Source organism: Heterocephalus glaber, unplaced genomic scaffold (genome assembly GCF_053883595.1).
Source record: "Heterocephalus glaber isolate CG9 unplaced genomic scaffold, H.glaber_assembly_v1.0 deba00000122, whole genome shotgun sequence".
In the NCBI taxonomy this organism is placed as follows: Eukaryota; Metazoa; Chordata; class Mammalia; order Rodentia; family Bathyergidae; genus Heterocephalus; species Heterocephalus glaber.
In genome coordinates, this window is record NW_028258138.1 from 49,869,258 (window position 1) to 49,882,517 (window position 13,260).

At 34.9% G+C, this 13,260-nt stretch overlaps 1 protein-coding gene across 37 annotated transcripts in view; it reads right to left on the reverse strand.

Annotated features, from left to right (window-relative positions):
- Abi3bp (ABI family member 3 binding protein) overlaps positions 1-13,260 on the reverse strand; it is a 283,774-nt gene that overhangs the window by 71,767 nt on the left and 198,747 nt on the right. For 19 of the 37 annotated variants that reach the window (XM_087214414.1, XM_021238886.2, XM_021238873.2 and 16 more), the window contains 9 exons: positions 12,345-12,404; positions 9,944-10,003; positions 8,352-8,429; positions 7,459-7,542; positions 5,277-5,360; positions 4,101-4,160; positions 3,262-3,345; positions 1,246-1,302; positions 200-259 (listed from right to left, as the gene is read on the reverse strand). The exons of 8 other annotated variants lie outside the window; for them this stretch is intronic. In XM_087214414.1, coding sequence (XP_087070540.1) covers positions 200-259; positions 1,246-1,302; positions 3,262-3,345; positions 4,101-4,160; positions 5,277-5,360; positions 7,459-7,542; positions 8,352-8,429; positions 9,944-10,003; positions 12,345-12,404 — 627 coding nt within the window. The remainder of the gene's footprint in view (positions 1-199; positions 260-1,245; positions 1,303-3,261; positions 3,346-4,100; positions 4,161-5,276; positions 5,361-7,458; positions 7,543-8,351; positions 8,430-9,943; positions 10,004-12,344; positions 12,405-13,260) is intronic. 10 more of the 37 variants (XM_087214431.1, XM_021238896.2, XM_021238894.2 and 7 more) reach the window with 3 other exon arrangements.

Sequence of the window (13,260 nt, forward strand, 5' to 3'; positions counted from 1 at the left end):
CCATGCATAGCTTTTAAAAACATCAAGTAACTTCTGTTAATACTATTTAATACTTCCAAGAAGAAGCAATATAAAGTTGATGAACAGTAGATGACAAGACAGTCTTAGAAAAGCCAATGACAATGTGATTAGGATGATAATGGAAAAAGTTTGAAAGTGAGCAAGAAAAAAATCGCTGAAGAACACAGAATATAATTACCTAATGTTGTTTCTGAAGCCTTGGTTATAAGAGTGACAGGTTCAAGGACTGTAGTCAGAACTAGCCAGAAATAATAAAATGAGTCAGCGATTTAAAAAACATCATTGCAAGATTAATTTTACAAATTGATTTATTTTAGTTTCAGAACTGAGAGAAGAGATACTCCTTTGTAGATTCGTTCAAACCATGGCTATATCCACATTAACGTAATGATATAGACTTGCAACATAGCATTGCACAGAGCTAAATATTACTATGCATTCCTCAAAACATTTTCTTAGATATTTGATTACCTGACCCTTGCTGTTATGGGAATGAACTGTACAAGTTTTTATATATTAGCAAAATTATGATTTTTTTGACTTACTAAAATAAGCATTTAATAAAGATTGAGGTAACTGTCTACTCATTTGCCTACTATTTAAATAATTATGGGCACAATAAAAAGTTCATATGTTTGAAAGCATAAAGAACAACACTTAACTGAAGAACTGTGCCACCATAATATCAGTCTCCTTGACTCAGTGAAGTTAAGAAACTCTTTAAAGCTGCTAGAGAAGGAGAGTCGGTCTACCTCATCAAGGAAAACTATAAATGCTCCAAGTTTGGGACATTTTAAAATTTGACAATCTGGTAAAAGCATCATTCCCTAAAACAACAGATTTACCAATATATCACATAAATCCTACTGTAATCAAAAGGAATATGAGAACTGAAGCATAGTATTTCATGCTTGTTGAGGGATAAAGCATAAATAGCAGCCAGAGATGTAACTTTGAAACATAGCTTTAAGTAGTCAGTACTGTTTAAACAAATACACATGATTACACAACACAATGAAGGGCAGTTTGTGATGTCCTGAAATTATTTCATGTACAGTTGTCTTAAATTCGACTAATAACTTGACATAGAACCTAGCATAATTTCAATACAAAGACTATGAAGGAATGATAATGGAATGGTCTTAAGATGAAGAAGAATCTGTGATTCAGGGGTGTGACAATAAAGAGGAAAAGTGTTATTTGAAAGACACACGTTCTTATTACCCATGGTATCTGGAGCTCCAGTTCTAAGAGTACCAGGTTCAAGATCTGTAGCAGAAACTAATTAACAGCAACAAAATAAATATGTGTGAAATTCAGCAAATTAAATCTTATCAGTATAATATTGCTTCAAGAAGTATACATCAATTTTAAGAAAATTTATGAAATTTAATATTTGCTAATTAAACTTTCTTTTAAGAGCTACTCAACTATAGCCTACTCAATCCAGGAAGCATCTCGATAAAGTCAACGTGATATTTTTCTAGGCATCTGAATACCCGATTCCAACTATTATAGAAAACTGCCCTAGAAACATTAGACAGTTTGCCAAAGATACACAAGGGGTGATTTAAAAACACTGTGAATGCTTAATTTCAAAAATTATTTCAGCAAAAGACACATTTCCATTAATTCTTTTCAAAATACTCTTTCTCTTGCTCTGAAAACACTTATCCCATTGTTCTTGCCACTTTTTTAAGCAGTTCTGGAAGTCCTCTTTTATGTCTTTTGTTGCACTAACATGGTTGCCTCAATGTCCTGAATCGATTAAAAACATTTACCTTCCATGATCATTTTGACTTTCAGATCAGAGCCAGAAATCACAGGGTGTCAGATTTGGTGAATAGGTGGATAAGGACTCACTGGAATGTTTTTATGAGCCCACCTTTGCATTGGATGACACAGGGCAACAACATTTACCATATTTTTGAGCACATCTTGCAAAGACACTTACAAAAGAGAACTTCCAGAACTACTTCAGAAAATGGCAAGAATGATGGGATAAGTGTGTTCAAAGTGAGGGGGATTAATGGGAATGTGTTTTTTACTGTAATAACATTTTAAAAATTTAAACATTCACTACATATTTTGATGACCCCTTTTACTTCTCTAACTGTTCTGTAATTATTGGCTTTTTGGTGGAAGCTTTAATAATATGTCTAAATAAGCTTGGATACCATAAGTAGGTTTTATGTTTGAGAGGGGATGTAACAAAAAATACAGCAAAGTGAAACACACTCATCTTGTTAAGAATTCATATTCAGAAACAGGCTGAGATCTTATTTGAGGCAAATGTGCTCAACAAAGATAATGGGTATCCACTTAGTGTGTAGTACCCAGAAGAGCAGCTTTTCATTCTAATCACAAAAAATGTAGTACTCTTCTAGATAGATAGAAAAGCTCACCAATGCTTTTTGAGTCAGATCCAACCTTCTGAAACATACCTTTGAGGACTTTATTTAATTGCTCTTATGAATCTTCTCAGACATAACTATTATCAAATTATTAAATTTGTTTCAAGAAGCTGGTGCCCCTTGGTTGGGCTTTATATTTCCTTTTTGTCTCTTCTCAACACCAAGATTTTATGACCCATTTTGGCAACTCTTTATTCTTGTCATTCATGAACGTTTCTTTCTCTAAGGTCATAGATATTTATAGCACCCTAAAAATCAAGTTTGATTTGCATACACAAAGTGCCTTGTTTCTATTATTTCTATGTCAGTATGTTTCATACTGGGGCAGGACTTGACCTTGACTATATCACAATTTGAGAGGTAGAAACAAATCTCCTACTAATGTGTTATCCTCACAGCTGTTAATGTGACTGTAGGAAGAGGAAGGTAATTAATGTTTATTTCTTTAAATAAAACCTGATTCTATTTAAGACACTGACATTTTATCTTTTTTTTTTTATACCAGGGATTGAAATCAGGTCTTTGCACTTGTGAGGCAAGCGCAGTGCCACTGAGCTAAATTCCTGGCTCACTGACATTTTATCTTTAAGAGAAGAATAGAATTAAATAAGAGGTAGTTAAAAAAAAAGATTCGTAGGAATAGTCTCATGCAGAATTTACAAAGAATTCAGCTGCCACAATGGTCTAAACTCAACAGTGGCAGCAGCAACAGGTTACTTTGCCTTCACCCACACAGGCTATCACTTCCACAAATGGCATCGATCATGGACTCCCAAGAGCTTGATTCTACTCCCAAGAGTACCTCCTGGCAGAAACTCACATTTACCTGGTTTAATTTGAGAAGACTTAGGACTTGGTGTGGTTTTAGGTTTGGGACGTGGATGACGAGTCCATTTTGATGTTTTAGGAGCTGAGGAAAGAAAACCTCGTTACTGCTGAATTATTACAGTTATTAGTTCAAAAGTTATAGAGTAAAAGGACCCATGGCTCCATGTTCCCTAAAACTTATTAGATGTTTCTCATATTTTAGGACTTTTTCTTTTTAATTAGAAACTTTCAGCCTTATTATAATAGCCTGTTTCTTTTTATAATTGGGAGTCTATTATGGGTAAGAGTCATATATAAAATAGAATGGTTAATTCAAGAAGTAAAGAGTAATAAATACAGAGTGAAAAGATTGGAAATCACTGCTAAACCATCATAGTGGTAGTGATGGTCACTTACAAGTTCTTTGATAGTTTACTAAAATAATACTGTAAAACTAAGTTATCAGAATATCACATAGACAATGAATAATAATTAAACAGTAGAACTGTAGCTTCACAAGGAAACTTCCTGCTACCATAATAATTGTTAGAGTCAAGACAATTCCTTTCTAAAGTCACCTTTAACAAAATATTGGTTAACAAACACACAAGATGCAAAATAATTTCAGATGCTCAAAAGATGATCTGAGTTGAGTTCATGCAAGAGTCTCTTAAAAACAAATAACTTGTTTGAAGAGTCAGAGCTTTCAGTACTTTTAGAATGAAGAAAATAATGGAATGACTACAGAGGACAATGTCTTAGTCTAATGAAGCAGAAGACCTGTGGTTATGAGATGGATGCAATGTTTCTCACAAAGAGAAAGAAAAACATTTGCTGAGGATCTCAACATGTTATTACCTTGTGTTGTCACCCAAGTCTCAGTTCTGAGTGTCACAGGTTCAAGCCCTGCAGTAGGAACTGACCAAGATATTAAAGTAAACCAAATGATTATTTTAAATGAATAAAACACCAAATTCCTCCAAAATGAATCTTTCTAGTGTAATGTAGTTTCTAAAACTATATAGCAACTCTTAGAAACAACTAAACTAAAAAAGTAGGCAGTGTATTTCCTAAAATTTGGTCATACTTGTCAGTTACCTATGTCCTGATTGTTTCTTCTTTGATTATTTAATTAATAATCCAAAAATGGACTGTGTGGATATTGCTAAGAACTTATCTCTGGAAAGAGACTGGGGTCTCAGCATAATGAACTGAGAAGGTTATCCCTCTGTTGTAAGAAAAGAAAAACTGTGCCATCATTGGGCAAAGAACTTGCTGGTGTTTATCACATCAAATCTCAACTGCTTCATCAGGTACCTAAAGATCTCCACCCTGGATATCTATGAACCCACTGAGACATGAAAATATTTTGATATCACCTTGAAGTAACACATCCACTGCATCAGTATTCTAGCTGGGCTTCTCTGGTTTATTTCCACTTATTTCTCCGATTTGTATTCCTTGCACTCATCCATGTCCTACGGTGATTTCAAGACTCCACTCTTTTATTTCCCTGATCCAAATATTTATGTAACACAATTTTTTGGTGGCATCCAAACATCAACATTATATTTACGCAGATGTTGCCTAATGCCATCTCCTACATTATTTCTAAAGAAAAGGTTTCTCTTCTGAACTGTCTTGCAGTGTGAGGACCAAAGCATTTCTTCTATATCTGAATTATAACCCAAAATTGTCAGGTTTAGAGGATAGTGAAGACACTTAATTTTTTAAATTTGAACTAAATATGTTTAATTTTTCTAAAGAAGTTTTATTTTCAAGAGATAATTTGAAGTTATTAAGATACACAGTGACAGAGAAGGTTGTAACTAGGAAACATGAGATATTTAGTTCCCCCACGGATCTCCGTGCTGTGCTCCTCTTAGCATCTACACTGTGGGAATTGCTGGTGCACATGAATTGCATCTTCACTCTTACAGGGCTGAAATGTTTACTCCCAGCCAGTAGGATTACACTTGAGGTGTTGCTAGGTTAGGATGCTGAGACTCTTTACGCTAAGACTGCAGGGTTTACCTGGTTTAGACTCAGGTGCTTCAAGACTTGGTATGGGTTTTGGTCTGGGATGGGGACGACGAGTCCATTGTGATGGTTTGGGAACTGAAGGAAGAAATTTTTGTGTTACTACATGTTACACTATTTATGATTCTGGAAGTTATGGGAACTGAAAATATGACTCTAGACTTTATATCTTGTTATATATTTCCATTTTTAGTTTTATATTTCTGTCATATATACTCAATATACATTTCTTTTATCATAGGAAATTCTTTAAGGACAAAAATCATCTTTTAATTCAAGAAATAAAGGTGGGTAATTACAATCAAAATCTCACAGGGCAGCTTGATTGGCACCAAAAAGGCTAGGACCCACTGCTAAATTTGAATGGATAGTGAAGGACACTAAATCTGTGATTTATAATTTAATCTTTGACCTATTTTCTATGTAACCATTAAAATAAGAACATACAACTACCTAAATAGAAATGAAACAATAATTAGAGGGAAAAAGGTGAACTGCAAATGTTTTATGTAAATGTTCTTGGTTTTATAAAAGTTCTTAGTGACTATCTGTTGAGATGAGTGACAGAGACCTGTGATATATTTGAAACACAGCTTTAAGATAAACACTGCTTGAACAAAACTCAGAATGACAGGAGAGACTTACATGAGGGTTATGTGGAAAACAAATGATCTAAAGCAGATTATGCATGACTTGTTCTATTAAAAATGATGTATAATTTAAGAGTCTTCATACTTTTTAGAATATAATTGAATGGCCACAAGAATGACACTGTCACCACATGAAGCAAGATGAAAATCTAGGCTTTACAATAAGAAGACAAGGCTTGTTGAAAAAACAATGCATCAGTATTGCCTAATGTTGTTCCTGCAGCCTCTGGTTTAAAAGTGACAGGTTCAATAACTATAGCAAGAACTGACAAAAAATAACACAGTAAACCAAAGAAATTTTAAAAGGTATAATAAGTCAGAACATTCATATCCAAACAAATTTTACTGGTATATTAACTTTTCTAAGGAAAAAAGAAAAACAAATTAACTCCTCAACTAAGGGCAAGAGTATTTATTTGTTCTGTGGAGATTTGGCCAACTTTTAGTCATGGTTGGTTTTAGGCTTATCTTTGAATTACTTTAAGTAAACATGAAATTCTCCTAAGTTTTAAACTAATAAATTGTAACTGATATGGAAAACTCTGCACTGGCAAGTATTTTAATACATTTGCTTAATATATACGTAAAATAAATTATGTTTGAAAATGTAATTGCCCTGTTCTTGTATGGAAGATGAACACACCAGAACTATGTTTAAGTAAAAATAAATGCAATAGGCAGTTTATTTATTTGAAACAGATATAAAAATTATTCGTCAAAGTGACCTGTGTTGATCTTGCCAAGAACTCATCTATAGAAAGAGTCTGAAGCTGTTGTTCAAATCATGGCTCATAAGAGAGCAGGATAAAGGTGATCGCCAGTCTATAAAACCCAGAAAAGCATCTGTCTGCCCTAAGCCCAGCAAAAGTAGAAATCAAAGTCTCCTTATCATCTCTAAGCTCCTGAATAAAATTAAGAAATCCTCTTTCAACTGGCTTGATGGATACTAAAAATATACCATTAACCACCATATTCTGACTACCACATGTATCCACTCCTCCTGATTTGGTTCATTTTTCCCTCCATTAATACTAATCCTGCAGGGGGCCCAAGGTCCAAATCCAGCTAATCTTGATCTTTTCCTTTGCTAGATCATTTCTTTATGCTTGTTTCAATCACATCCTCAATCCCCCTGTTTTAGAAGTAAAATAAACCCACAGATGGCATATTGCCCATAGCTGTCAAAGTGGTCTGGGAATATGCAAAGAACTTAGAATTTGCTTACTTGAAATAAATAAACTGACTCTGCTAAAGAACTTTCATCTTAAGATTTGAATATAATTTAATACTAAGAAATGTACTAAATATATAGTTTTTAAAAAGTCACATCATAAGAATAAAGTTTTATGGCATCAGCTGGGTCTCCCCAGTCATGTTTTCTTTAAAGGCAAGCAGAGAAGATGATGCACATTTCCTCACATTCAGGGAGAATAAGAACTGCAAATGCCCACGACTGGCATTGCTTTGGATTCTCATTAAGGCAGGCTGGTAACATACACTCTTACCCCAAGTAATTACAAATTTACCAGGGTTGGTCTGAGGTGCTTGAGGTCTTGGTGTGGTTTTAGGTCTGGGTCGTGGACGACGGGTTCTTTGTGTTATTTTGGTAGCTGAAGAAAGAAAAGACTTGTTTTACTCTAGATCTTGTGTCTCTGGATAGTGAGGAGAGGTTTCTCTAAAACTTTTCAAATTCTCTAAAGTTCTAGGAAATTTTTCTTTTGGTTTTACTTATTCCAATGTGTCTTTTTTATCATTAATACTGCCTTGGGGAAAAGCTTATGTACACAGTTTACATATTCACTTGAGACATGAAGATTAGTAGGTATTTTCGGAAATCCATAGAACTTCCTCACTTGGCAATAAATGGGGAGTATTTAATGAAAAGAGAGATGAAATTTGGTTCATGCTAAAGAGAGCTTATAATTTAAGATTTCAGATTTGGGGCAATTTCCTAATTGTTAAATTAGTAATAAAATATACCAGGACTTACAGCACCAACTAAGAAGCAAACATACTATACAAATAGTTTTTTAAAAAAGATATAGAAGCTTAGATGTGTAAAGGATCATAAGAGTAGCTGTCATTGCTGATCAGCCTAGGTAAGAAATAGATCCTAATTTGTTTTAAACTCAGCTGTAACACCGAATACTGTTACATGAAGCTCAAGATAACAGAACAATTTCAAATGTGCTATATGGCCAGTTAATGTTTGAACTAAGTTCATGACCTTGTCTCTTATAAAAACAACAACAAAAACTTGCTTTTAAGATACTTCAAGCTTTTCGGATGACGAAAGTAACTGAATGGCAGCAGAAGATGATGGAAATCATCTCAAAGTGTGGAAAAGACATGTTGTGGAGACAGAGACTGAAATACAATGAGCAGCAAAAGCATTTGTCAAGGAGCATAGGCTTGTTACCTAATGTCATCTCAGAGGTCTCAGTTCTAAAAGTAACAGGTTCAAGTTCTGTAACAGGTTCAGCATCTGTACCAGGAACTGAAGTAACAAAATAAAAGAGCTTTGGAGTTTTTTAAAAACATAGATAGATAGATAGATGATAGATAGATAGAGCAATAACATTAACTTCAAAATGAACCTTGCCAGTGAAATATTGCCTCAAATTATATATATGTATATTATATATAATTTTATATAATTTTAGGCTGTATAGTTAGGTATTCCATCTCATGAGATCATCATCATCTTTGGTCTCATTTAGCATTACTAGATGCAAACAGGTCCTCTAATTACAGTACTTGATCATCTGAATCCAATAAGAAATACTTCAACTAGGACATTTTTACCTGTGTACTTAAACGTGTTTCTAACCATTCTCAAAAAGCACATGAAAGGTTAACTTACATTTGTTTGGACTCTAAATAAAGATGACAGCTACTAGGTTTATGAACTTATGTTTGCAGAAAAAGTTTTGAAATATCCAAGCAGAAGAAATGACTAAAAATTATTCATCTACCTGGCTGACTGAGAAGCAAAACATCTTTCCTATCACCTCTAGTTAGAGGAAAGATTCTATACATCTTTTTAAAACATAAACTCTTTACCAAACATGAGCACATAATAGACCCTCAGGATTCCATCACTAGGAGGTATGTTACATTTTTCACCGATGACTGGCTCCCAAGTCCCTTAAACCAAAGATGCTGTATTTGTTGGTGTCCTCTAAGGTACATCTGGACTTGGAGTGATTGTAAGTTTATGTTTGCATCCTTTGGAACATTTTTTCAAAGTAAAAAGAGATAACCTTTAGTTATTTTCGAGCTTCTGGTTCTGCAGATTATAGTTTTAAAAATCTTCAGGTTTTCCAAACCCTAACCAATTTTCTTGAGTTTCAAGAAATGTATTTTTCTAGTGCAAAAGTTTTATCCCTAATATGGTGATGCATTTACTTTTGTTACTGAAAACACTTTGGGGGCAAAATTGACCTATAAAATAAAGTTATCAATTCAGAAAGTCAAGATTGGTATTTTCTATAAGTCATCTTACTGGAGTTCCTTGACCTGATTAGAAAGGTTGAGAGTCATCTAAACTATGGTGGAGAGGGAGAGAAGTCAGTTGCACAGTATAATGTGGTTTGTTATTTAAATCTGTTGAGCTGTATCATAAATATCGGTTATTTATTTCACACTAAAATCATTACTCAAACATTAACAAACAAGAAAAAGCTAGATTAAAAAGGAGGCACAGAGAAACTTTCCTATTGTAGTAGCTTATTTTGCATACATCTGAGTCAGATACTCCTAAAGATATATGAAATTTACTCTAATAATGAATTCTGGTTAAATAAAAAACAGTGATATGAAAAACTTTTAAGTAAGTTATAAGGCAGGTGATATCACAAAATAGATTGATGCATGGCTCTGTTACAAACAAGAGACAATATGCTGTGTATGTATGTTCAACTCTCATAAAATGAAGAATGAATTAGATGTCAGCAGAGAATAAGTCTAACAGTAGTAGAGAAAATGCTGAAGGTAGGCAAGTGGGATTACCGATTGCTGTTTCTGGAACCTCTTTTACAGGAGTAACTTGTTCAAAGACTTCAGTAGGAACTGGCCAAAAATAACAAATCAAACCAAAAAAAATTAAAATTCATAAAACTCAGAACATTCACTTACAAAAGAATTCTAGCTCAGAACAAATGTGGTTAACCTGAACAGGGAGCAAGGCATCTTTGCCTTGAGATTTCATTAACTTTGTAACAATAATGGCCCATGCAAACTTTCTGTCCTTTGATGACTGGAAACCTAACTAATGTAGACTGCTAGGTTAAGTCCTATAAGGGTCCATTGTGATTGAAGTTGTGTTCTGCGAGGTGATGTTGTTGAGAGAAGATGGGACCTTTGGAAGGTGGTACCTAGTTAGAAAGTCTTTAGGTCACCAGGAGTGTGAGATAGTTTGTACCCTGGCAGTTCTTGTGCAATCCCTTGAGTCCTTGAGAGAAGAGTATTATAAAAGAAGCAAGATTGGCTCTTTTCACACTCTCTGCCTCTGGTCTGAGATGTAATCACTTGCTCCTCCACATGTTCTTGCCACTGCCATCTGTGCCATGAAGTAATGCAGCCAAGGAACACCCCTCACCACAGAAACTGTACTATGCCATTTGGATTGTGAACCTCCAATTCCATCAGCTAGATAAACCACTTCTTTCTAAGTAGCTTGTGCCAAGTACTTCATTATAATGAACAAAGGTACTAAATTCATGGATCAAACTCATCTGACTGAAAACTCATCTTTGGAAAAGGCCACTAGCTTTGTCCAACTTGAATACTTAAGTGGGCAAGATAAGGGCAGCCACTCTGTGACAGAGCAGGACATCTCTCTGTCCAATACCCTGAGAAATCCTGTCTGTATGGATTCTCAGATGTAACCCAAACTCCTGATTTCCACATTCAAACTTCTGTCTAATTCTGAGGCTATTTAGCTACAGCAGCTTCACTAAAATGTTCTGATAAACACCTAGAAGCCTGAAAGCCTCCATTGGTGAATGAAACTCCACCTCCTCTAACTCTCCCATACATTTCCTGCCCTTCTATGCTTTTAGATTACCTCCACTCCAGGATGATTTCCTTCTAAGAATTATTTTTTCTATTTGTAAATAGTTGGGGAAAATAAAAATAAACCAAAGAAGAATATGTACAGAGACTTTATAGCTTACAAAGCCTGAATACCTACTCTTGGACACTGTTACAAAATACTTTCACCAGTGCCTGGCCTAGATACTTACTAGAACTCACATGACTAGAATTATGAAGAAATAATTTCCCATTGGTACAAAGACACATATGTACTCTAGTTATTTCAGGTTATCACACATATCCAATATTTAAAGGGTGAATAGAATTGAGAAGTAAATTAAATAGATATTGGATAGAATATTTAATTCACAGAGAATATGGAAATTGGGTACCACTTCATCTCCCCTGCCCTCATTGTCTGGTCCAATGTGGAACCAGCCACTGCTCTTGATTTGCCACTGTACTTTCTGTGAGCCTCTAGGATGGGCTGCTGAGATTCCTAAACCAGGTCTCACACATTTACCCGGTTCTGTTTGAAGTGTTTCTGTACTCTAAGTGGTTTTAGGTTTGGGATGTGGACAATGTGTTTTTTGAGGAATTTTGGGAGCTAAAGGAAGAAAACCTCAGATTAATAGTGTTTTGGATTCCAGATACTATGGCCTCCTATACTTGTTCTAATTTCTTGAGTCTCAGGAAACTTTTCTTTTGCACTTGAAATATTTGCCCCTATTTTGTAAATGATCTGTAAATTATTTGCATTTTCTGAAAAACAAAAATCAAACAGAACATGAGTTGATATATACTTCAAACCGATTCTCATAGGGATTTCTGACTTTTGAAAAGTTCCAAAATCTTGTTGAATATTTGGGTGTGTGGGACCATGTAGAGCGATTTCATACTAATGGTGGCACTTATAATTCAAATTCAGCAGCCCCAGGAATATTTTCTATCTTACTCTTCCTTAAACAAAACTTTGTCATTATCTAAAATGGTAAAACAAAAACAAAACCAAGCAGATAGTACAAATGTAGCAATTTAGATCTGCGAGAGAACTGCGGCACCATAATAGTTGTGCCAATTACTTAGCCTGGATGAGGCCTGGACACCTCACCCCCACAATTGATTGTTTGAAACTCAATGACAAAAAATGTGATGAATAAAATGTTACCTGGGAGCAGATACCACAAATTCAAAGATATTATATTGCAGATGACAAAGTAAATTCATGCTTGGATTCACTAAAAACAAAGATTATTTTAACATATGAACTGAACAGTAGGGGATGACACAGAAACCTTGTGAAGTGAAAGAGGCATGGGTATGATGCTGATGAAATGGGCGGGAAATGCAGATGCTAATGGACACATGTCATTACCTAGTGTTGTTCCTGGAGCCTCGGTTCTAAGAATAACTGGTTCAGCAATTGTGGCAGGAACTGATCAGAAATAACAAAAACCAAAGAGACATTGTGAGTGCATGGAATGTCAGAAATTAATCTTACTAGTAAAAATAAGGTTTCTGAGGCTTCAAAGTTAATTTTTAATATTCATAACTCCACAGAAAGTAAATGTACTTTTTCATTTGACTATATCAGCAAACTAACCAGGTTCTTGTTTCATTCAGAAGATAATCAGTCATACCCTTTAGACTGCTGAGCATCTTCTTGGGGCAACTTTAAAATCTCATGGTTGGGTAATTATTTGATTTGATCTAGCATGAACAATTCTGCATTCTAACAACGAAAATCTGTTTATTAGAAACCTATGTGACAAACACATTCGCACTTTTGTACAAGCCAAAACCAAAAAAATCAACTATTAGCAGTAATCAAGAATAACAGATGCAATAAACAGTTCAGATATTTGAACATAAATATAGTCTAATAGACAGACTATGGTGAGCACCACTAATTCTTGTTGCTGGTGTTAATACCTTTGTGTAATCTCCTCCACCTCACCCCTTGACTATGTGCAGAACCTGTGAGTTGCCTCTAACTAATAGAAAAAGGAAAAGGTGATAGGCTGTCACTCCATTATGTGTCTGTCATGCTGGCACAGGAGAGAGAGAGAGAGGGAGGGAGGGAGGGAGGGAGAGAGAGAGAGAGAGAGAGAACGGAGATTATGAATTATAAAAAGGTATTAACACTAAAGGAAGAAATTGTTGGGTGTCATGCTAGGATTTTTCCATCACATATAGTAACTGCCGACAGGCAGCTGAGACTATTTCCTTCAAGTTCTTTGAGAATACATCCCTACCTAACATAAGATGAAGAACCACCTCTCAGTTTTTGT